At 37.5% G+C, this 25,342-nt stretch overlaps 1 protein-coding gene across 3 annotated transcripts in view; it reads left to right on the top strand.

The window, feature by feature from the left end:
- The window catches only part of LOC134213719 (1-acyl-sn-glycerol-3-phosphate acyltransferase alpha), a 36,319-nt gene that overhangs the window by 3,425 nt on the left and 7,552 nt on the right, over positions 1 to 25,342 (top strand). Inside the window, exon 2 of one of the 3 annotated variants that reach the window (XM_062693014.1) lies at positions 7,090 to 7,896. The exons of 1 other annotated variant lie outside the window; for it this stretch is intronic. In XM_062693014.1, coding sequence (XP_062548998.1) covers positions 7,867 to 7,896 — 30 coding nt within the window. In that variant the 5' untranslated portion in view covers positions 7,090 to 7,866. Of the gene's footprint in view, positions 1 to 7,089; positions 7,897 to 16,793; positions 16,818 to 25,342 lie in introns of those variants that run through there. One more of the 3 variants, XM_062693017.1, reaches the window with a different exon arrangement.

Raw genomic sequence — 25,342 nt, 5'->3', positions numbered from 1 at the left:
TGATAAACTTCCATTGGAATTTCCAAGCAATACAAATAATTTTCCGTAATTCTTAAAAATTTCCCTTGGAAGTAAAAATAAATCCCATGCGAATTCCAAAGAATTTCCTGTGAAACTTCCCTTTTAAAATCAAAACAACTTCTCGTTGAAATCCAAAGAATTTCTTCCACATTATGAACAATTTCCCACAAAAACTCCAAATATTTTCTGTAAAATTCGCCTTGAATCTCTCTTGAAAATTCTGAAGAATTTTATGTGAAAGTTACAGAGAGTTTTCCGTGATAACTTGTAAGGGGCTGTCCATATACCACGTGGACAGTTTAGGGAGAAGGGTGTATGGCAAAATTCTACAATTCCAATTCCAAATTATGACAAGTGAAAATTCCACGGCTCATACACATTTTTGGAAATTTATATGGGCAGTTGTCCACGCTGGGGGAGGGGGGTATATGGACAGCCCTAAGAGTTGATATACAAGATATTACAAAGAATTTTATGTGGAAGAACTACCCGCGAAAATTCTGAATAATTTATCGTTAAATTTGGAACAATTTTCCGTGGAAATTCTGTAAAATCTCCCACGAAAATTCATAAAAAAATTACTTGAAAATTCCAAAAAATTTCATTTCGAAATTCCTAACAAATTTTCTGGGAATTTCTAAAAGCTTTCATTGGAAATTCGAAAAAAAATTTAAGAAAATTTCAAATAATTGCTAGTAAAAATTTCCAACAATTCAAAAAAATCCGAATGAATATTTTGCAAAATTTTGAAGATTTCCCTGAGAAAGCTTATAACATTTTCCCGGCGGAATACAAATGATTTTTCTGTTAATGTATTTGTATAAAGAAACAATGGTAATGAAAAATTGTCACGCCGATTCCCGCCGCCACCGGCTAAAATAGCTTTCGGCGTGACGCCGAAAATGCTGCCGAACAAAATTATGTTTGTTGTTTTTGGCTCAATGACATTTTCAGTCAAACTATTTTCGACCTAATAGCCGTTTCAGACCAACTTTCATTTCGGCCGAATGTAATTTGGCAAGATGACTTTCGGTCATACGTGTTATTCGGTCAAGTGGCATTAGAAGAATAAATTACTTTTCGCCGAATGACTTTCGGTCGAACGACGGGAAGGGCCATTTGGTCGAAGGGCACAAGATCGAAAAGTGTTCGGCTGAATATGTCATTTGGCCAAACAAACCATTAGGTCAAAACCCATCTGGCCGAAAATGTCATTTAGCTTATAGATATACGAACGTTGTTCCGAACGTGGTTAGGAAACTCCCAGGGTCGTTTTATGCGAATTTGTTGACAGTTCAGTATACATGCAAACTCAGCATAAACGCAACATAATTTTTGAATGAACTCAAAGGGTGTTCATTTACTAGGGTTGGAACTGAATAGCTATCACAATCTAACGTTTTCAAACTTTTGGAAGACGTCAAGAAGCGAGGGGTGAGAAGCTATCTCTTAACGAAGTTTGCTTCGAATTAATGACGGTATTTAGCAAATTGTGTGCCTTCTAAGAAATTCTAATTTCTATCTCCAAAGAAAACTAGGCTTTTCTGGGGTAATACAAAATGCTGACAAGCATTATTTATTCGAACTATTGTTACCTAGTTTTGTCCTACTTCCGTGATCACGAATTTTCCTCTCATAACTCTGATACACAATTTGGCTTATTACTACTAAAAATAAACAGCGCGAATTACGGTTTTTTCCGGATTACTGTGGGTCGTGGACTGACTTATGGAGCTGCTGGGAAACCACTGAATGGTTTTGGCGATCGTCGATATCGCCCGCTTGACTGGCGTGTCAGATCGTGCCAGGTCGAAGCAATGGGTTGTTCCTTTAGATATTGATGAGGAACCTCTGGCTCGGCTTGCCGCACCGGAAAGTCGAATGGATGGAAAGCTGATTATCCGATTATCCGTTTCGCCAAGTGGGATTTCTCGAGATTTCTTTGGTGGTCTGGAACAAAATGGCGTCTTCCACAATGGCGTCGAATACTACCGCTGGACAAACTACTGACCAACACTAAGGGTATGCGATAACACACTTTTTCCTAACGAAACGAAACGAAACGAAATTTAAAATGTCTATGTTGATTCGGATCGAAACGAAACGAAATAAAGATTTCTTTCGATATTTCGAAACGATACGAAATCAAGGTTCATTAAATTCGAAATTTTTCGAAACGAAACGAAATTTTAATTTTTTTTTCCGCGGTGTTTTTTTAAAATTGTTTTCAGTTTCACATTATGTACGCAATTCTGATTTCACTTTTCCGAAGTCGAATAACTGTTTTGCGACCAAAAGAGTTACAATAACAGTAAAGGCAATCTGTGATAAATCGCCACATTTTCGCCGCATATACCATTGGCGATAAGACAATACCCCTGCATTTGTGCCGCTTTCAAAGAAATTCATCGTGGAGCGTGTGTTACCGAATCTGATCAATTTTATATCAGTTTTTTAGCAGTAAGTATATAAAAATAAAGAAATTGTGGGATTTTTCATATTCTGATTCAAATTTCGTTTAAAACCTTAGTTCATTATGCTAAATTATGTATCCACATCTGCCAGGCGTATACGCAGATAGACAACTGACTTTACTAGACCAACATTTGAAAAGGGCGTAACAGCCAAAACTTATTCCTTCTTATTATTTGTCTACATATATAGCATACATTTGCTCACCAGAAGAATCCTGTGCACCTTTCTAAAATGTACGAAGATATGTATTTCCCAATAATAAAAGTTTTTCAAAAAAGTACAAGTAATCTCTCGAAAAAGTTTAGTTTGAAATTTAAACTTGTAGAAGCCTGGTTTTTTCCAGTAAAGACAAAAAAATGTCTGGTCGCACCTTTCCTCGGATAGGAAGTAAAGCCATATGTTTCAGCCCACGCCATGATGGGTACGATATGTTGGGCCCAGGTAGAGTCGTCTTCCTGGCGTCGGCAGTTGTCTTCGGAAAGATATAGGCCGACGGAAAATAAAAGCAATATATCTTTTTAAAACCGATTTTAATAGTACCCCAGCACATATTAGAGTTTCGAAGCCTCTCGGAAAATGCGATCCTGCTTTAACGTACGAACATAGTCCAAAATATTCAAAACATTTTTTTTTTAAACATTGATTATTCCACCTAACAATTGTAGGATATTGGAACGCCACTTGTTGCCAACAGATCAGTCGACGATAAGTGTCAGAAAAAAGAGTCTATTTCTACACGTTTTTGTGCAAAAAAAGTGTTTTAACCATAACTTCTGAGCCCATAGTCCGAACCGGCCAATTTTCAATAGGAGAAAATGGAACTTAATTCACCTTTGAATTCCATTTGCAGCGATCGAATCGATTGAATATTTTTGAAGCGAACTTTCTCATGCACATAGAGTTTGCTTTGTTACTAAAACAGGTAGGCTTTGTAGTTAGTATTTGTGACCAAGTATATTATTGTGTCTACACTAAGCTTAGCGAAATCTTCATTACTAACTGTGGTGTATACTACCCTTCAAATGATAGGTTGTACAACTACAATAAATCAAACGTACTATTGTCTGAAATAAATAAATAGATATGTGGTGCTAAGAGTAGGCCTCTTATCGTGTTATCCACTGACCTCACTAGACCGTGTTTCAACTGATTCGTCTAAAAGAAAACTTAGTTAAACTGTGCAATATAATCAATATAATCATCGTAAATCAAAGGATTTAAAACTAACGAAATCTGAGAGCGGTGTGCAAGCTAGCGACTGAAAATGGTTACGTTATTATAAAAACTGAATCATCTTAAAATGGACCAAAATATGCGGATTAGACTGAAACGCAAATAACATATATTTTTATATTGTATTAAGACGAATTTCATCGTTCAACACACATTTTGAGAAAAAATGTGAAAAAAAGAAAAAAAAGAAGAAAATTGTATTCCATGGACTTTTTTGCATCGAAAAAGTCCATATTTATTGAAGTCCACTTTGAACATATGTATTACTGACAAATGAAATTTTTGGCCAAACGGCTTTCTCTGTAAACGAACCTTTCGACCAAACGGCATTTTCGGTCTGATGACCTCCTCTGCCAAATGATCTGTTAGGGCAAACGGCTTTCTCGGCCAAATTACAGGTTCGGCCATATGTCGCTTTAGCCAAATGACAATTTCGGCCAAACCGTTTCGCCCAAACGTTAATTTTGACCATATGAAATTAGGTAAGCTGGCTTTTGGCTTATCGTCGTTTTTCGCTATTTCTCGGTAATAATTTCTCATAGATTTTCTGAAGATTTTCTTATGGACAATACACCAAACAAATTCTTGTGGAAATCCAAATAAACTCCTTTCAAAATCGAAAAAAACTTCCGTTAGAATACCGTTTTCCGTGAAAATTTGAAAGCCTAACGTAGAGATTCTTCAATCTATGTAGTTGTGGTCAAACATTAAAAAACATTACATACGGCTCAGCAAACGACAGCGAAATCTGGATGTTGAAATGTGGAAATCAAATTCGTGGGACACTTCGTTGAATCGATGAATCATGGCGACAATGGAACTGTTAGCAGCACAGTTAGTTGTTTGTGGCTTTCCGTGTAGCAGCGCTCGTGCTCGAAGCGTTCGGACAGGTGGTAAACTAATTCTCGACAGCAACTCAGGAGCATCAGATGTTGAAATCTTGGCAATAAAAATACACTGAGCAACATTTCTCCGCTTGGCTAGAGTATCTAATCCGTGTAGACGACAGCGATCGGCAAACAACAGATTCAAACTCTAGTATTGAGCGTACCAAAGAGCAGTAGGGGAACTGTACCGGTTTTGGCCATGTTCCTAATTTGGCCAATTTTGCGAATAACTCCAAAAATAAAGCAATTTGCAAGAATTTTATTAGTTCCAACAAGAGATATATCCCTCATGCTTCAACGCTGCTTTCAACTGATCGATTATTTTGGGAAAATATGTATATTTAAGGGTTGGCCAAATTAGGCACTAAGTTGGCCAAAACCGGTGCACTTCCCCTATAACGCTTTAAAACACAACGGATCTTGAAACTCATTGGAGATTTTGAACATGAACCCAAGCAGGCGATTGGCTCTATCGATGGTATTTGAGAAGTGGCGGGTGTAGGTAAGCTTTTCATACAAAATAACTCCTGTTAAAGTGGAGAACCAGCAATAATGTAGTCAAACTGGATGAAATTAGTCGTGCGTCGAAAACTTATGACACAGCACTTAGGAATGCTTAGAACCATTATATTCCGAGTTCACCAGTCATGGAAGATTTCGAGAAGGTTCTGTAGCTCATAGCAGTCAGTGAGGTCTCGGATAACTATATAGATTTTAAGGTCATCGGCAAACAAGAGCAGCATACTTCCACGTTGCAGTATAAGGGTTACATCGTTTATGAAAAACGAGAATAGCAATGGTCCTACCTTGTGGAACTCCAGAAAGGTTCGAGAAACAGTCGGATAAATCATTTCCAATATTGACCGACATTTTATGGCCAACCAGATAAGATCGGAGCCAGGTGCATAAAGCAAAAGAACAGCCTATTTTTTCTAGTTTTGCAAGCAGCAGGTCATGGTTAACTTTGTCAAAAGCAGATTTGAGATCGGTGTAAACGGCATCTATTTGAAATTTTTTACTCATGTTCTCCATGCAAAACAAAGTAAAACTGACAAGAATCGTTTCCACAGAGCGACCGGGGAAGAAACCAAATATTTTGAGAAAAAAAATTTAAGCTCTGAAAAACGTAGTGGGATTAAATGGAGAGTACTTAACTCGTCTTAGACGGTCAAATATTGTGGAAAACGTTCCGAGAAAAAGAACTTTTCATAGTAATTGGAACAAAGAATCTGTGCTTCTTCCAATTGGTTTTCTAATGATACTCCGAACAATTTCTGTTGCAATACAAACTTTGTTCTTGTAGGAATCCACATTTAGAACAATCTTCCACGGAAACTCTGAAGAATTTTCCGTGAAAATCCAAGAAAATTTGTTGTGAAAATTCCAGAAAGATTCCAAAAAATCTTCTTAGAGTTTCCCGCGGGAAGTATTTTTTGTGTAATATTAGAAGAATGTACAATAGAACTGATAACAACAAGTATTGGAAAATTGGGCTTGGAAAGTGTCATGAATTTGCCAATGAAATTTCCAATAAAGAAATCAGGGTATAGGCAACAAATAAATATAAAATTTCCAATAATAATACAAAATTTAGATAAGGAATAAAGAATATTCCACGAAACAAAAAATAAATTAGCACTTATAAAAGCAAAAAATGCAATTATCAACGAAGAATTTTCCGTAAAGAAATTATCCTTTGAAAAAATATAAAATTTTCAGAAATAGGTAAATCAATACTAGCAATATACAATTACAAAATTTTCACATTTTTTTTCCACAAAAATGTCCATAATTTAAATATGAAAATTATCAAATAAAAAAAGCAATAACTAGGGAAACTGTTCTGATCTCCATCTTACTGTACATATATCCATCTCATCGCTAAACGAAGAAATACGGCACCAAATTCGTCGCTTCTTTTTGTCAACATGCGTGCTCACTGCTGAAAAAAATCACAAAAATAATAAGCGAACAGAATTCCTTTCCATTGCTTTGTTTTTGATAGGATGGGAATAGGAGCTATGAGATGAAGTGGCGAACCGTTCCCCTATATCCAACCATATAGGGGCAGACCCCAATACTTAGAAACCATGACAAGCCTCGAGAAGATGTAGTTTATCGTGTATTCTGCTGCGGTATCCGCTATGGAGGCATTACTGGGGTTGCGAAAGCACCCGCATGGAGAGTGTGAAGCACACGCACGTCCCAAAGCATGAAAACCCGCTTGGGTGCGACTTTGTGGCTTATTTACTGCTTGCCAACTTAGATATTATCATTATTTATAAGAGAATTCCCCAATCTCATCCATGTTTAAATATGTTACAAGTGTCATTGAAAGACCCACCATTAAAAACTGAATAAATTCGCCCGGGTGGAAGCATCCCCCACATACGCTACACACGTAAACGAGTCATCATTCAAAAACCTCTAATAATTACCATCTGACATGAAGTCTTTTCATTATCTTCTGTAGGTTACGATGCGCTTCATCTGTAGCTGATGCATTGTCAGCAGTTCGCACTACCGATTGTGGAGAATGCTATTAAATGACAATCAACAACGAATCGCTAAAAGCGCTTCACACTTACATCGTTGACAGTATACCGATGTTCTATTATTGGCAACCCTACGACGAACACGATTAACACCTATCAGCCATTGCTAGGAAGCTGTCGAGGTGCAGTTGCAGGTCGTCCCCATCGCAATTGATAGATAGTGAAACAGATGTTCTTTTGAATTGATCAACACGTTCAACAATCGTGCTCGGGTTTCATTGATTTTGCTGCAAACAGCGGCGCTCTATCACGTGTTTCATAGTGATTTCGGAACGGTTGAGATTTCGTTACGCTACCAGTGCAGAAAGAATTCCAACGGAGTCATTGAATCAAGTGCAGTCAAAAAAATATATTGAAATACAATTGTTGTTGTAACGTTCACCCGCTGGGAGATTCTGCAGCACTGATATCGTGGATTAACTGTTGCACGAGTACTAAAGGTTATTTCTATAGCACCCCAGGCCTGGGTGCGATTAGGTGCCATACATAGGTGATAAGCCGGCACAAAAGTTCAAGGAGACAGGTATATTGCCGTCGATGAAGATAGGCGATACACAGGGCACGCCGCGGCGGTGAGTGGGACCTGCCGTCGCTTCCTGGGGAGATTGATAACGGACGAAGAGTTTTCAATTTCATTATCAGTCACGTTTGATTTGTTTGTTGTGTTGGTGAGTCGAGATTGCTGCTTGATTACAATGGCTAATCTGGCTGACTGGTTAGTAAAGGTGAGTAAAGACACCCGCCGTTTCTAATTATCGTGATTAAGGGAGTTAGGACTTTGGGATTTCAGACGGCGGATAACATACCATATGGAGATGGACTCCGTAGTGGATTTTTATATCTCCAGCGAATAGCTGTTCGTGTATATGTTTTATGGGTTTTCCCTATCTGATTAAATGGATACAAAAAATTTTATCGTTGCTTTACAAATATCAGATAAAAAGATTTTTTTTAAAACCTTTCGGGTTTTATGTCAATGTGGGTTATTTTGTATACATTGTTTTTTCATTATTTCATCATGTAATATCCAGGAAAAGCCAGAAAACCTTAATATATAAACAATAGAAGCTCTATTAATTTTGATTTCGATATTTCTAATATCATCAAATGATCTGGAGTTTGATTAAAATGGCCAACTATAGTAACCACGGCATCAACGATGTCCCCAGTAATGAAATCAACCTAAATGTGTCCTCCAATAACATGTGTCTTTTGTTTTATCCATATCTCGTAGGGGTATTTGAAGGGTTCTTGGAGGAATTTCTGGAGGCATTAGCGGAGATATTTCCTTGCATTTCCTGAAGTAATTGCTGGAGGTATTACCGAAGGAATTCATGATTTTTTTTTGAAAAAAAACCTTGGAGACAGTCCTGGAGGAATTCTCAGAGAAATTTCCGAAGAAATTTTTAGAGGAATTCCCGAATATATTTCCGATGGAATTTGTGAAGGAATTTTACGAAGTTTTTTCTAGGATTTCTTTCAATAATTCCTCCATGAAATTTTCCGTGAATTTCTCCAGGAAGTGCTCCAGGATATTAGGTTAGGATTTGCTTCAGCAATACCTCTTGGAATCCATGACCGAACTGAACCGGAACGCAGCAAATTTGTTTACTCTCACCAACCGTGGCCGGTGTATCAACATGGGCACTGCAGACACTGTCATCATCTACGATTTGGATTATAGTCCTCACTTCGATATAATTTGGCGTTCTGACGTGCTGATTGTAAATATTAGGCTAATAAAAACATGACAACCGTTTGACGTCTAGAATGCATTGCAGTTATCGAACGGCATTCGTTAACTGAAAAGTAAACATTTTGCAGTTATCGAACGGCTACTGTAATAGCACATTCAATGGTACGACTATGAAATTCCCGGAGGAGTCTCTGGAAATTTTTTTGGAGGACTTCCTAAGGCTATTCTCGAAGTACTTCCGGGGGGATTTCCGGCAGAACTGTTGGAAGGCTTCATGGGCAAATTCTTAGAGGGATTCCCGGAGGAATTTCTTGAATTTCTTCCACGATTTCCTCCAAGAATTTTTCCTGAAATTCCTCCTGCAGTACCTCCGGGAATTCCTTCAGCAATTCATTTGGAAATCCGCCAGCATTGTTTTGGGAATTCCTCCAGCATTTCCTCAAGGAAATCCTCCGGGGATCCCTCTACCCGAGTAGACGAAAATAGCGCAATAATATCAAATGTTGATAAGATAGCAAAATAAGATATGGACATGATTGAAAGATCAGACGACAATATCAATATTTTGCACTAAAATATCATGAAGATATCAGGTTATGCTATTTGTAATAACTGATCAATACCGTCTAAGACGAGTTAAGTATTCTCCATTTAATTCCACAAATTATTTCGATATCTTTGCAGATACGTATTTCGACCACAACTGGGTGGTCGTCTTCAGTGTCTCGTACTTGACTCGACTCGAAGACGACCAGTTGTGGTCGAAATACGTATCTGCAAAGATATCGAAATAATTGGTGGAATTAAATGATTTTTTGGTGCAAATTTTTGATACTGTTGCCTGTTCTTTTATCTCTTATATCAATCAAGTCCATATCATGTTTTGTTATTTTGTTCATTGCTCCTACCCGGGTAGGCAGTCCTGCGGAAATTCCTCCAGGATATCCTCCGGGAAAACCTCCAGGAAGTCCTTCGCGAATTCCTCCAGCCATATCTCCGTGAATCCCTCCAACTATTCTTCCATGAATTCCCCCAGCAATTTCTGCGGGAATTCCTCTAAAAAGTCCTCCAGGAATCCCTCGAGTAAGTCTTCCGTAAATTCCTCCAGGATTTCTCCAAAAGACTGCTCCGGGAATTAGGCTTAAGGTATTCCTCTAGAAATTCCTCCACGAATTGCTCCAGGGAGTACTTCAAGAATACTTCCGGGAATTCTTCAAAAGACTCCTCCGAAAACTCCTCTAAGAATTTCACAAGATACTTCGGGAATTCCTACAATAATTGCTTCAGAAATTCCGCCTGCAATTCCCGAGCATTTTCTCCTTAATTTACTTCGTGAATTCCTAAAGAAGTCCTCCGGAAATTCCTCTGAGAATTCTTTCAGACATCTCCGGGATTTCCTCTAGAGATTGCTCCAGGAAGTCATCCAGCAATTCCTCCGGGAATTCCTCCAGCAATTCCTTCGGGAATTCCTCCAGGAAGTCCTTCAGGTAGTACTCAAAGAAATCCTTCAGCAATTCCTCAGGGAGATCTTCCAGCAATTGCTGGATAAATTCCCAGAGGAATTACTGGGGGAATTCTCGGAAGAACTGCTGGAGGGATTTCCGCAGGAATTGCTGGATGAATTCCTGGAGGAATTCCAAAAGCAATTTATTGAGGAATTCATTAAAAAAATCTCGGGGGGAATTGTGGAGAAATTCTCGGCTGAGTTTCTAGAAGAGTTCTCGGAGAAAATTTTGGGAGAATTGCCCTTTTCCGTCAAAAATTGTATCTCGCTTTATTATCTCAGTCGATTCTTTGGCTTTTTTAAGGTCAACTATCCCAAAAAACCCACATTTTTTGAAGTCTCTAACTATTTTTAAAATCAAAAACAAAAACCGAAAAAGTCCTGCCCGTGTGAACCGGTCTGAAAAATTCACCCGATGTTCGTCAAAGTTGGGCACATGTAAGGCCATTCTTGAAAAACAGCACTTTTTAGATTTTTTTGTTCCCAATTTAAAAAATACTATGGATTCTCTGAGAAAGTTGATCTTAAATAAAATAAAGAATCGATTGAGCGACAAGTTAAGCGAATAAAAAAATATGACGGGAAAGGTCAATTCCCTAAAGAATTCTTGGTAGATTTTTTCCGGAAGAATTCATCCAAAATATCAATTTTGAAAAATAATATTTGATTCGTTTTTATTTAAAAACCATTGTTTCTTTCTTTGCATTACATTATTTTTCGAAATCAGGGGTTATTAAGGCGAGAATGCATAGGGGAAGGGTCGTTTGGCCAAACCCCAAATGAATACTCCCCCTAAACAATTAGAAAATTCCCATTAAAAAAAAAAGAAAATTGCCAATTAAGAAATCAGGGTATGAGCAATAAATAAATACAAAAATTCCACAAATAAAACAAAATTTCCATAAACAATTAAAAATTTTCCACTAATTAAAAATAAATAAGCACTTTTAAAAGCAAAAATTGCAATTATAAAAGAAGAATTTTCCATAAAAAAAATGTTATACGAAAAAAAAAATACAAAATTTCCATAAATTAATCAATATTAGCAATATACAATTACAAAATTTTCCACAAAATAAATATATTTCTTCCATAAAAAAATATAAATTTTCCACAAAATGATCAATATTAGGCCGATACAAATATTTAAAAACAATTATGTCTCCCCCTCCCCTCGGCTTTTTTCGGCCAAAAAAAAATTTTGAGGGGGCAACAAAAAAAATTCGGGCAATTTTGAGGATTTTCAAAACATTGTTTAACAAATCCTAGGAGTTTTATTGATTTTTTTCATTTAAATATTTATTTTTTATTGCTCCCCCCCCCCCTTGACTTTTCGGAGACAAGTAGGACATAATTTAAATTAAATATTTGTAACGGCCTGAAGAGCAATGAAAAAATAAGAAAATTTCCATAAAGAAATATAAAAAAGCAATCAAACTGTGCTTTTTTTTTCCATAGAAGACCCCTTCTTTAAAAGCGTTTAAAGTTCATGTAAAATTTCATCAGCTTTATTGCTTTCTTGTCTTTTTTATGAAAATTTTCTAATTTTTTTATTGCTCTTTATTGATTATTTTGTGGAAATTTTTTAATTTTTTATGGAAAAAAAATATTTATTTTGTGGAAATTTTTTTAATTGTTTATTGCTAATATTGATTTATTTATGGAAATTTTGAATTTTTTTCGAGGAACATTTTCATTTCTTTATCGAAAATTCTTCTTTGATAATTGCTATTTTTGCTTTTGAAGTGCTTATTTATTTTTGTTTTGTGGAAAATTCTTAATTGTTTATAGAAATTTTGTGGAAATTTTATATTTATTTATTGCTCATACCCTAATTTCTTTATTGGCAATTTCCTAATTGTTTATGGAAAATTTCTAATTTTTAATGGACATTTTATTTTGCTGCCCTGGCCGAATAGGTCATTTGGCCAAACAGATCATTTGGACGAATGGGACGTTTGGCCGAAAATGTCATTTGGCCGAATAGGACATTTGAGCATGAGCATGAGCATGATTGACCGCCCACGGTTGCTACTCCGTTATTGCCAGGTCAGCTGTAATTACACAGAGAACCAACAGATGAAGTTTGGGACTAACATCATCTTCAATGTGTAAGAACTGGTGACCCAAAAATAAGCAATACCAGCGCCGGCCGTGTCCGAATGCAGGTCAATTAAGGAAAGGGTAGGGAAATGTTGACGTGATACTCGCTTTGATAGAAGCCGACGAGTCATCTGCACTTCCACGAGAAATCACTGGGATGTTGGATATATGGGGTAGGTATTGTGGCAGGGTTCGTTTTGGTAAACGGTATGCCGTGTATAGCGTGTAGTTTGATCAATTCAAAACATAATCGAACGAACATTAATTATTTTAATTACCGACCGCACTAAGCAGAACAAAATTGTCGATGACCAGCCGATCTCTCTGCTAACCGCACAAAGCAGAACAACATTTTCGGTGACCGGCCGATCGTTCTGCTTACTGACGCGAACTGAATCTTCACTTTCTAATTAATTTACTCACCCGCACAAAACAGAACAACATTTCGATGATCGGGCGATCGTTCTGCTAACCGCACAAAGCAGAACAAATTATGTGATGACTGGCCGATCGTTCTGCCTACTAAATAAATCACGACTGTACGTGACCTCTGAATGCTGAACATTTGTCTTTCAAGCAACAAACAAACATGATCTACTTTTTTCACTCAATTCCGACAGAAATTTTGATACTCCTATAAAAGTCTCTGAGGCATGTTTTCAAGTATAGCATTGCGATTAATTAAATCTATTCACATATGGACCGCACAAGCAAATCAAAAGCTTCTGATTCTCACGAACAATCTGCATATCTTAGCTTAGCTTAGCCTAGACTGACAGTACATATCAATGGCTGCCACTCCGTGAATGATCAGAACTGGTGCAAATTGCACTTCGATCAAGCAATGATATGTACAACAACAATGCAAAAAACAAACTTGTAAACATAATTCAAGACGGGATTATCATGGACCTAGAGAGGGTGGGGGCGGTCATAGATCCTCTAGACCAAATGTAAGAAATGTGATCAGATGTCAGCTTTTGCTGATTATTTTACAAATATTTCATTAAAATGTGATAAACTTTGATTTTTAATATGTATAAAATTTCACTGTTTGAAGTTTGTGTACCGTGGAAATAAATATTGAGAGTGTATTTCGGTGATGGAAGTGTTTACAGAAGCTACTTATACTGCCCATAAAAATATAACATTTATGTTATCCTATAGAAATTTTGGCAGTTTGTGCAACATTCATTCACTAGAAATTATTAGTTGAACATTTAATTATGAAAACAAATTTCAATTGGCGGAGAAAACCGCTTTCCCTTCAACAAAAACTGTTTTGCTGTTTATTACTTCAGAGCGATCGAAAACCACGAATACCTACTTGCATTCTTGGATAATGAGACTCGAAAAGCCGTCCGCTCGGGACGATCCAAAGAGAAGAAACTATTATGCAATCTCCCATATCAGGGGATCACAGTAGGAACTTGATATACCCATGCCAACAAACATGAACTAAATTATGTAAATGGTCACTACACGGTTTGGCTTTTTAAGTATTCCCCAAGAAAATAGGAAGGATAAATTATTAGACCAGGATCAAGACGAATTGATTCTAGAATACGATGTACATAAATACGATGTACATAAATAAGAAGCACTGCCCTTGGATTCCGTAATTAACCGAAAGGAGGGAAAAACAATACTTATACAAAATTTAGAATAAATCTAGAGAGAAAAATTAAGTAGAACTACATGGATAAAAAATACTTAACAAATACGTCATGTCGTTGATTCCCTCTCTAGCACGGCACAAACACCGCAGAATTGATCTTCCAGAACGTTGCCTTCGCCATAGTGATGCTACTAATTCTCCAAACCCAAGTGAAAAGTCCTTCCGTTACGCGAGACCAATTCCAAAATGAAGCCAATTGCCATGGTCAATCCGAAAAATTTCAAGAATCTTCAATCTTCATAGCTGAAATTGTAGAGAGAAAAAATGTCAGCGCAAAAGAGAAAAACACTTCCTTCCTAGCCAAGGCCTCCTTCGCTTCTCATTTGGCCGAATAGGACCTTTGGTCGATTAAGACATTAGGCAGAATATGTTATTTTGCCAAACAGATCATTTGGCTAAATAGGTCATTTGACCGAACATGTCATTTTGCCGAGCAGGTCATTTGAAAACTGAGAAATTAGGTGTTGAAAGTGAGGCGTTTCTCTTCTCACTATTTGTTTTCCACCTGTCACTGTGAGAAGTGAGTAGTGCGAAGTGAGAAGTGAGACGTCTCACTCACAGTGAGAAGTGCGAAATGAAGAGCGACAAGTGAGACGTCTCAATTCTCGTTCTTCATTTCTCAATTCTCACTTTTTACAGTGAGAAGTGAGAAATAAGGAGTGAAAGTGAGATGTCTCACTTTTCGCACCTCATTTCTCACTTTTCAAATGTCTTATTCGGTCAAATGTCCTGTTCGGCCAAATAACCGATTCTTCCAAGTGTTCTGTTCGGCAGAATGTCCTATTCGGCCAAATTACTTTCGGCCTTGTGGTCTGTTCGGCCTTATGATCTGTTCGGCCAAATGGTATTCTCGGCCAAACAACTTTCGCCCTAATGGGGTTCGGCCGAACGGTATTCGGCCAAACGGCCCTTCCCCGCAATAACAAACACATCAAAACCAAGAAATGAAAAGATATTTTAGTTACCAGATAAAGATTGTCGCTGTCGTCGCTGTCCGGAACATCTTTTGCTAGCGAGGATAGGGGATCTAAATGTCAATGAAGGAAAAACACATACGATTTGACAGTTAGGTACCACACATGTTTCGGACAGCAGAACAGGGGTCGTACACTTATTACGTAAGCAATTTTTTTGGGTTTTTCGACCCCCCCTCCCCGCATGTAAGATTTTTTTCATACAAATGATTTTTTTATTTATATGGAGCGTAAGATATTGACCGACCCCCCCTCTCCCCATAAGTGCTTACGTAATATGTGTACGGCCCCACAAAGGGAACCGAAGCGACAATCTTTATCTAGTAACTAAAATATCTTTTAAGAAATGACATTTTGTTGTCGTTTTCCAGAGCAACGAGCTTTTTTTCGATCTTCTTATCTAGATGGTCACTTCAATATCGAGATGTGGAGATGCGACTGTATATCTGATGACGAAAAAGGCATAATCTTAATATTTTTTGTTCATTAGAAAGCCTTTCTAATGTGTGTCGCTTCGAAGCTGTCGAAGCTATTACCACTTGATGCCTTTTTATGAGATAGATTTCGTCTGCAATATTCTTGTAACGCATGCACGGAACCAAAATCGTGTTTTTATCAAATCATACCATCCGTAGTCTATCATATCCACTTGATTGTAGTAAAGCCTACCCGCTCTCAACGATTCACTTGCTGCGTTGTTTCACACCACAGCCACTGAAAGTTTTATCAATATTTATTGATTGCCCTTTCATTACAATCTACTACTTGTCGTTGTAGTACTTTGTCAATCGTCTATTAAGCCTGTTGCCTGGCTGATAATGATTGGTGAGGAGAACTGGTAATTTAATCGAATCAGCCGTTGTTCAAGTGCCATTCACTGCTTGTGCTGGCTGCGAGACTCATCCGATAAGTTTGAATCACGCTACCGAACAGCTGATGCCGGTGTCATGGCTCTTATGAATGGTTATGGTTACACAGAATTAACTTCATGCTTTGCCCATATGGGGCCACAGGCTGTTTTTTGTCCGAAACTAATTCCCAACAGGGTACAACTTCACGGCTGAATTAAATGAATCCAATGCACAATAGCTTTCACAAAACAAAAATCTACTCGTACCCCATGTTACGTTGATTTGTTTACTACTTAGATCATAGTAGAACCACATTTCACGGAAAAAATATTTCAGTAATTAAGAATCACCAATTTATTATTTCGACAGCATCGACTTCAAATGCGTTCGTGAATTGGGACTAATCATCTAATAAAAGAAAAGAACACGCGTCTGCCTTGTGCTGGACTCGACTACGTAAACCGATTTGGGGCAATAAGGCTGTGTGAAACGACTTGCTGCCGGCAATAACGTGCCGTGACATTCACGTTACGCTGAATCCGTATAGGTGCAATCTGCATGTGTACTACTGCTTGTGAACGAATTGTTGGTAAACAACGTTACGTTATCTATTTGAAGTGCGCATCAAATTGGCATGTTTGATTAGCTGGGTGATAGGAATCACCTTTGTCTGGAAAAAAAATACCAAACGATCGGTATCTAATGATTCATTCATCAGTTATCTAATATTGACTTTGCCTTGTGTATTTTGACCAGTTGAGATATTGCTTCATAGCAGGGAGGGTCAACCGGCAGGAGACGTTACAACTTGTACGACTTGGAGGCATAATCAACCGTAAGGTAAATGTCCATTTTTGACCCCTAGATCAAATGAATTTTGTGTGAATTTTGAACGGAATTCAAATGGAATTTCAGGAGAGTGAATTATCATGTGATTTTTGGAGAAGCTCCTTGTGAAACTCCAGCCGGAACTTCTGAAAGATTTCCCGGAGGAAATTTCGGAAGAACTGAATGAACTGGAATGAACTTTCGGAAAAAAATGTTTACTCACTTCTGGAGGAAATCCTGGAATAACTTTCGGATGAATTCCTGGAATAACATTCGGAGCAATTACTGGAAGAATCTCCGGAGGAATTCCTGTAGAAATTTCCAGAGGAATTTTTGGAGGAACTTCCGGGTGAATTTCTGGAGAAACTTCCGGAGGAAGTCCTGGAGGAACCGCCGCCTCGCCGTTCCCGCCGATCACCAACTGCGTGACGCCACCACGCCGCCACCACTGGCTAAAATTGAATACCACGCCGCTGCAGATAAAATTTCAAACGGCGCACAGGTCTACTAATAAAGCGAACAATCCAGGACTGGGATTGTGGGGTGGGACTCTTAACAAATCTGACGCAACTGATCAAGCGTCTGTTCACAAGGAAAGTGCGGCTCCAACAGCGTCTGTTCAGGCATCTAGTGGGTGAATGAGAAATGTTGAAGTATACCTAAGAAGGAAGCCCTGTGAATAGGGACATTAGGCCAATAACTGTTTGAGAAACTTAACAAACGGTGTTTCGAAATACGCTGACTAGGCAATTCAGCTGTGCATTCGCTGAAGAACTTGGAAACCCCGCAGTCAACGTTCCGGCAGGTGGTTGCGATAAAAAAGCAGTAAGTAACGGAAAAATAATGCAAGAATGCTTTTATCGAAACTAGCGAGAACAACTAATAGAGTGGATTACTGAAGCAACCAGATGTAAGAGTAGAGAAGCATAAGCCATGATAGAGAAAGAAAAAACTAGAACATCCAAATATGAGTCTCGTCATCGGTATTCTGCTCTGTAGAAGGAAGTTGAACGCTCTTGCGGATGGGCCAAGCGAGCGTGAGTAGTGGCGAAGGGGCGAAAACCGCAACAATTGGTGATATTCGTCTCTTCTATGATACATCACGAAGACGAAATGGAGCAAGAATGAATACAAGGATGCCAGTGAAAAACGCGACAGGTCAGTTACTCACCGACTGATCAGCTAAAAAGTTGTTTCAAACAACTTATTCTAGTTTCGACGCTTGGCTAACCATAAATATCTTGGCATGAGCCGCCAAGAGTGCGACGCATTACCAGCGTTCCGAAGTTCCATCAACGCAGGAGATTGAAGAAACCATCCAAACTAAACCATTGCTTCTTTATGAAGGATACGCCGCCGCCATGAATCTCTGGGTCCGCCTCTGCTGTCCAGCTGGGTTCCAGTCTAATGCTTGTTCACAGATTTCATTTCCGCCTTAACGTGAGCTGTGGCCAACCCAGTCCCACTTACGTTTCCGATTTTCAATTGGTATTAGCCTCCACTGACGGAGCTGAGTCGAGCTAGGACTCGTGTCCTACCGATTTGAATATTTATCCTTAAATTAGATTATATAACGCCAAAATTGTTCCGTAAAAAACACTCTTTTGATAATATATTGCTTTCGTACGAATTCCTGGATAATATACGAAGGCATTCCTTACTTTAATCATTAATCCATACACTTTCTCGATAGTTAGCCCAGTGAATTAATGTATCAATCATATCATGCAATTGGAAATGAGTTGAACATTTATTTTATAACATCAACAAAAAAAATCCTGGTGAACTTCCGAAGCAATACCTAGAGAAATCTGAGAATTGATTCGGGAAATCAATAAGAGATCGCTTCGTTTTTTTTTTTTGAAAATTCACCCGAAAATTTTCAAGGAATGTATTAAAAAATACTTAATTACTAAGGATTTTCAAAGCAATTTTTAGAGGAACATTGCGAAAGAACTTTGGGGTCAATTTTTAGAAGAAATTCCAGAGGATTTCTGAAGGAATCACTGAAGGAGTATGTCCTAGAATTTATTTGCACAATTTTCTAAATTATTCCTGGTGGAATTTAAAAAGATAAGTCTCTGAAAGAATTCCTGGAGCAGTTCTAAAATGAATGTCAGGAGGAATTTTCGATGGATTCTTTAAGTAATTCCTGAAGGAGAACTTGAAGGGATTTACGAAAAAAAATCTCGAGGAATTTGTGAAGGATTTTCGAAAAAATCCGGAAAGAACTCCGAATGGATTTTCCAACAGGAATTTTTAAAGGAATTTCTAAACGTATTCTAAAAAGAATTCCTAAAAAGTATTTTAAATGGATTTTCCAAAGGGATTCCAAAATGATTTTCCGAATAAATTTTTGAATAGATTTATTGAAATAAATTCTCTAGGAATGTCCGAAGGAATTTCTGAAAAATTACTGGAAGAATTTCCAAAGAAATCGCTGGGATAAATTTACTAAAATTTAAAAAAAAAACCTCGTAAAGGAATTTCCAAAACTTATACTTTTGCATCAATTGTACTTCCGGATTAGTTTCTAAAGAAATTCTTCTGAAGGAGTTTTCAAAGAAATTTGTCAAAACATTTCCGAGGAAATAGCTTATAGAATTTCTGAAGGAACTCGTAAGGGAATCCCCAAATGATTTTTCAAAAAGAATTTCTGTAAGAAGTTCTGAAAAAAATCCCAAAGATATTTCACAACTAATTTCTGGAAAGTTTCTTTAAAGAAATTAACGAATTTAAATCCAAAGGAATTTTCAAAGAAGTTTCCAAAAGAATTTTTAAATAAATTTCCGAAGAAATTTCTAAAGGAATTCTCAACGATATTTCAAAAGAATACCTGATGAAATCTCCAAAGTATTTTACAAAGGTATTTCCGAGGGATTTTTTTGAGAAATTTTGGAAGGAGTTTCTTAAGGAATTTCTGAATGATATCATGGGGGAAGTTCTGAAGGCATTTCTGAGGGAAATTTCGAAACAATTTCTAGGATTCAGATAAGGGTTGCATACTTAGCTGGTAGTGTAACAAGCAGGCCCTATCAAAGCGACCATGTGCCGCTCAATGAGCACTAGCCTAGCCCTGGTGTTGGGTGGGACTTTAAACAAATTTAACATCCAGCGGCTGAGTAAGAAATGTTTTCCCCGGGAGCTATATCTGAGATGGCAGCCCCATCCCGGTGGATAGGGACAACCTTAGGCCAACAACCTACTGCTCCCGAAACTTAACAAACCGTTCGAGAAACCAACGAAGAAAGATCGAGAACTGATATAACGGCGAAGAATGTTGGCATGAAACAAAGGACACGAATCGGAACATGGAATATTTTAACGTTAGGTCAGCAAAGTAAACTGGCGCAACTCGCCAGAGAGGCATGGCGCATGATGTTCGGAATCCTGGAACTGAGTGAAGTCCGTTGGCTAAATTTAGGAGAACAGAAACTACCATATCGGGACAGGTTTTTATATATTCCGGTATTCGAGGGAACAACGCTCCCCGGCACCGAGGAGTTGGTTTCCTGCTTAGCGCCCATACATAGGCGGCGCTCATCAAGTGGGAACCAATTAATTACCAGATTCAGAGCACGGGTAAGGAACCTCCCGATAATCCAATGTTATGCACCGAGTTTCCAAGTTTCAGGACAAGGAGAATTTGTACAATGAGCTGATTAATGCCGTCGTGGTTAATGTTTCGAAAGGTGACATCAAGATCTTCATTGAAGAATTTGGAACTCGGGCAGTGGATGTTCCTGAAGGTGGCAGCGTATAAGATCAGTGGACGGACATCAAGAATGCCTTTAATGAAACAAGCGAGAACAACCTGGGTGAGCTGCGCACTCAGCGGAAGGAGTGGATTACGGATGCAATCAAGCTGAAAATTGAGGAGCGTAGGTCGTAATAAAGCGGTTGCTGCGACTGGACTCTGACTGAATCTGGAGATCCAATCAGATAAGTCAACGCACCAAATTTCGAATATTCAACTCAAACGTTAAATCTGTGTTGTTATACGCCAGTGAGACTTGTGTGTATCAGCAGCATTTATCAACCGATGCCTACGTTTTATAATCCGGGCCTGGTGGATTCACAATTGGATCTTGAATGCTGAGTTCCATCGACGATGCTTTCAAAAACCTATATCGACAGAAATTCGAGAGCTTCAATGGAGGTGGGTCGGCCACACATCACGAAAGAGCGGAGACGAAATCTGCTAGCAAGTGCTGGACTGGAATCCAGCAGGACATCGCAGCAGAGGCAGACCCAGGGGCTAATAAAGGAAATAAAGGAAGTCGACAGGAATCTAACCTGGGTCAAGGGTAAAGCGAGCAGCCGCCCAGGATGGAGATATTTTACGTTGACCCTATGTACCTCTGGAGGTGTTCAGGATACATGAGTAAGTAAGTGAGAACGATGGATGGTTCTCCTAACAGCATGCGAAAAAATGTGAAGCCTCCAATAAATTCTTTTGAAAAAGGTTTTTCGCAATATTCACTTGTTGGAATTATAAAAATATAACTTTGGCCCTGGTTGATCTTATGTCGACATTTGCATAGCAATCGAAAGCTAAACTTATAACCTTACTACTAGCAAAGAAATTAATATGATTTCATCGATTTAGAAAAAATATTGACAATTTAGAAAATTTGACATTTTTGGACATTTTCATTTCGTGGTTCGGTTGTGGGCACCCTTGAAAACTTAGCTAAAAATAAAGAAGCATGAATAAAAACCACCCAGATTTAAAGACAAGGAATAGTTTATTCATTCTAAAAGCCAGGAGACGCTAAAAAACTCAAATCAATTCACCTAGCAGTGATGATGCCTCCCTCGGTGCATTAAGGAGGATGTTGAAAAAAATCACATAAGAAAGGTCTAAAATAGCACTTTAGGTAAATGGGTTTTATTTTTCATTGATTTACGTTTTATTGGTATGCATCACAGTCAAAAAATCCTGATTAACCACCCTAGCGGCAATAGTGCTTTTCTCGTTCATTTCAAAAAATAATATTTTGGCCATAAATTTTGATCCCATAGTCCGATCTGACCAAATTTCAATAGGAAACAATGGGAAAGCATTCCCCGTCGAATGCAACTTGTTGCAAGCAAATCGGTCAACGCTTTGTTCCAAAAAGTGTGTGTATAATGACTAGACATGCCCAAAGAACAAAAATATTAAATAAACTCATTATTTCGAACAATTATGTCAAACTAATTATAAAAACTGCCTTAAAACGTTATTAAAAATAAGTTAAGGGACAAGTAAAACGATATTGAATGATTTATCAATAAAATGAGGGTGCCCATAACCGAACCAATAAAGGTGCCCACAACCGAATTTCGCAGCCTTTTTGGAACGAGAAGAAAAAAAAAATTCGCGCTAAAATTTTGATGGCAATCGACATTGGGCCTCAAAATAGATTAATAGAGTTACTGTGTAAATACGCATTAGAACTCACTTTTTGAATTAAATCCTTTAATTTATGACACTTTGAAAAAGGCAAAAAAAAACTTTCGTGTTGTTTTTCTTGTACGAAAAATTTATTTGTTTCTAGTTCAAAGTAGAGATGCCCATCCGGTTTGATATTGAGCACAAAACATCATGCTATTATAGCAAACAAATGACGGTTGTCAGAATGACAGCATCTCTTTCTGTCAAAAGATACATAGGGGTGCCCATAACCGAACGGTGCCCACAACCGAACCTCCTCCCCTATATATGGCACATTTGTTATTTTTTTGGCAGTAATGTAAAGCACCTTGAATAACCAAGGAATTTTGTTTTTACAGATGAGTGAACACTCTGATATTGTCACGTTTGCTCAACAAATTCCGCAAGAGAAAAGGCGTTTGGCTGTTTGAATTGGGTCCTACAGCCCTACATCGTTTATGGTTGCAAGCGATAGTGCATCGGTCCAGAATACATGAACCGATGTTACAGTAGCCGTTTGATAACTGCAACATGTTTACTTTTCAGTTAACGAATGCCGTTTGATAACTGCAACGCATTCTAGACGTCAAAAAGCTGCCAATCTACGTCAGATGCAAGAAAAGTGCATCCAAATATGCAGCGCGATGCAGGTGTCATCGAGTCTGACATCAGTTTGGAGTTTAGCGGTCCGATAACTGCAAAACTGTTGCAACTATCGAATTGCAGTTAAAAAGCATTGCAGTTAAATGACTTGCAGTTATCTTACGTCTACTGTACATAAATTCTGATAATAGTCTAAGTCAGTAAAAATGATATTTTTGTGCTTGAAACTTTCCAAGACATGTTTTGGGTTGAGCAACGGCAACATATCAGAACGAATGAACCATCAAGCCAAAAACGTCAGGCTCATATAATAACTGTCAAGTGCCCTGCGGTGTTTTGCTAGTGCGTTTGAATCATATTATTCCGTACGTCAAACAAGACCGAAAATGTCGAGGAAATATTTTCCATCTATTTCAAAATTTCAAATTAAACAATGTTGCTTTCGACTTTTGAGTTTGAAGAAAAACTTACGTGTTCAGGACGATTAACTTCATCGTTTTCTGAAAGAAAATCGAATATCGATTCTTCATTTTAGGATCCAATTTAGAAAATCCGTGGCGTCCATAGACGCAAGAGAGTTCCGGATAAAATCGTCGGCCTCATCGAAGGGCAGTGTGAAATTGATTTTACGTGTAGGGCCTTGAGCAAAAATGATGGAACCTTTGAGGGGGAGGGAGGGGTTTGGACAACCGTAACTTATACACCGGGAGACGACGAGTTAGTGAATCGTTACGATACAAAATAACCAAACTAAAAAAATCAAAATCAGATACACAATTTGCAATAATATATTGCGCTGCATAAAATAGTATAAAACATTTAAAAAACAACAATAACACAGGGGAACAAAATTTAACCTTTTGCGGGTCCTCAGAACCAATTGATGTGTCTTCAGTATATTTTGGCTCGCTGAATCCGAATCTGTCCTCAGATATGCTCTAATACGTCCAAATTTTGAGATATAGATAGATTAATACCGTTAATTTGAAGAAATTGACATTTTTCGAAGGATTTTCTTGTAGTATATAAACATAATTTTAGGTCAATCAATACCCGAAACGGTATAAGCACATCTGATCTATTGAATTTTCATCAGATTTGCAAGTTAAAATTGTTTTCTATTCGGTTTTCCTTGAATTTAAGTTCAGTGAATTTAATTTAAAAATATTCCATACAAGTCCGTTTCAAAAACTTGCATGCAAACGCCATCACCACCAGTAAGGGTATGCGATAAGACACTTTTTCCTGACGAAACGAAACGAAATTTAAAATGTCTGTGTTGATTCGAAACGAAACGAAATATATATTTACTTTCGAGACTTCGAAACGATACGAAATCAACGTCCATTTAATTCGAAATTTTTCGAAACAAAACGAAATTTTAATTTTTTTCCCGTGAATTTTTATTGAATTGATTTTACATTATGTAGGCAATTCTAATTTCATTTTCTCAAAGTCAAATAACCGCTTTGCGACCAATTGAATTATAGTAACATAATAAGCAGGCTGTGATAAATCGCCGTGTTCCATTTGTGCCGTCTTCAAAGGAATTCACTGTGGAGTGGGTGCTTCCGAATCTGATCAATTTTATATCAGTTCAGCTTTATATCAGTGAGTATGTTTATAAAAATATGGGAATTTTGGGATTTTTTTTTCTTATTTAAATTCTATTTAACTTTATTTCGCCTTATTTCATTTAAGACTTATGTGATTAAGCTGAAGCATACTTCATATTCATTTATCAGCGAGGTTTTAAGGTATTGAGCTAAATCAAAACTATTTGCTCGCTAGACGAATCCTCTGCTCATTTTTAAAATGCACAAAGATAAGTCTTTCAGATTGCATTTCAGAAATGTGATCGCAAAGTTTTTACGGCAGCAGTTCCTATTGTAAATTAAATAAATTATAATATAATATAATATTTAGTTCATTTATTTATCTTCAGATAATTAGAATTAATTCATACAGTTTACACCTTAACATATACATAGTTTTTACAAATTCAGAGCACTTTCCTTCAAATTCTATAATAGTTCTTGCATTTTTTATATCTAAAGGTAATTCATTGAAAATTCTTATTGCTCTATAATACATGACTTTTGATTTGTCGCCATTGTGAATGGTACAACACGTAAATCGTCAATTTGCCTAGTTCTATGCTGATTTAAATTTTGTCCTGTAACAATAATGTTTGTTAAATATTCTGGCATGAGATTGTTCTTTAGTTTAAAAATTAGCACGAGCACATTAAATGTAATTCGTTGTTTGACAGTTTGCCATTGTAGTGCATCCAACATAATATTGATTGGAATATATCTATTGCAATTCAAAATTAATCTCATAAACTTATTCTGCAATTTTTGTAGCCTTTTGAGATGCGTGTCGCCAACCAGAAACAAAACTGACGAACAGTAATCCATATGCGGTGCAACTAGAGACTTATACAAAAAGATTTTACTCCAAAAAGTTAACTGACTTCTCAAACGAGCTAACATACCTTACTTTCTTGCTACTT

This window comes from Armigeres subalbatus, chromosome 2, assembly GCF_024139115.2.
Source record: "Armigeres subalbatus isolate Guangzhou_Male chromosome 2, GZ_Asu_2, whole genome shotgun sequence".
NCBI classification, from domain to species: Eukaryota; Metazoa; Arthropoda; class Insecta; order Diptera; family Culicidae; genus Armigeres; species Armigeres subalbatus.
This window is presented reverse-complemented; position numbering and strand designations above follow the sequence as displayed.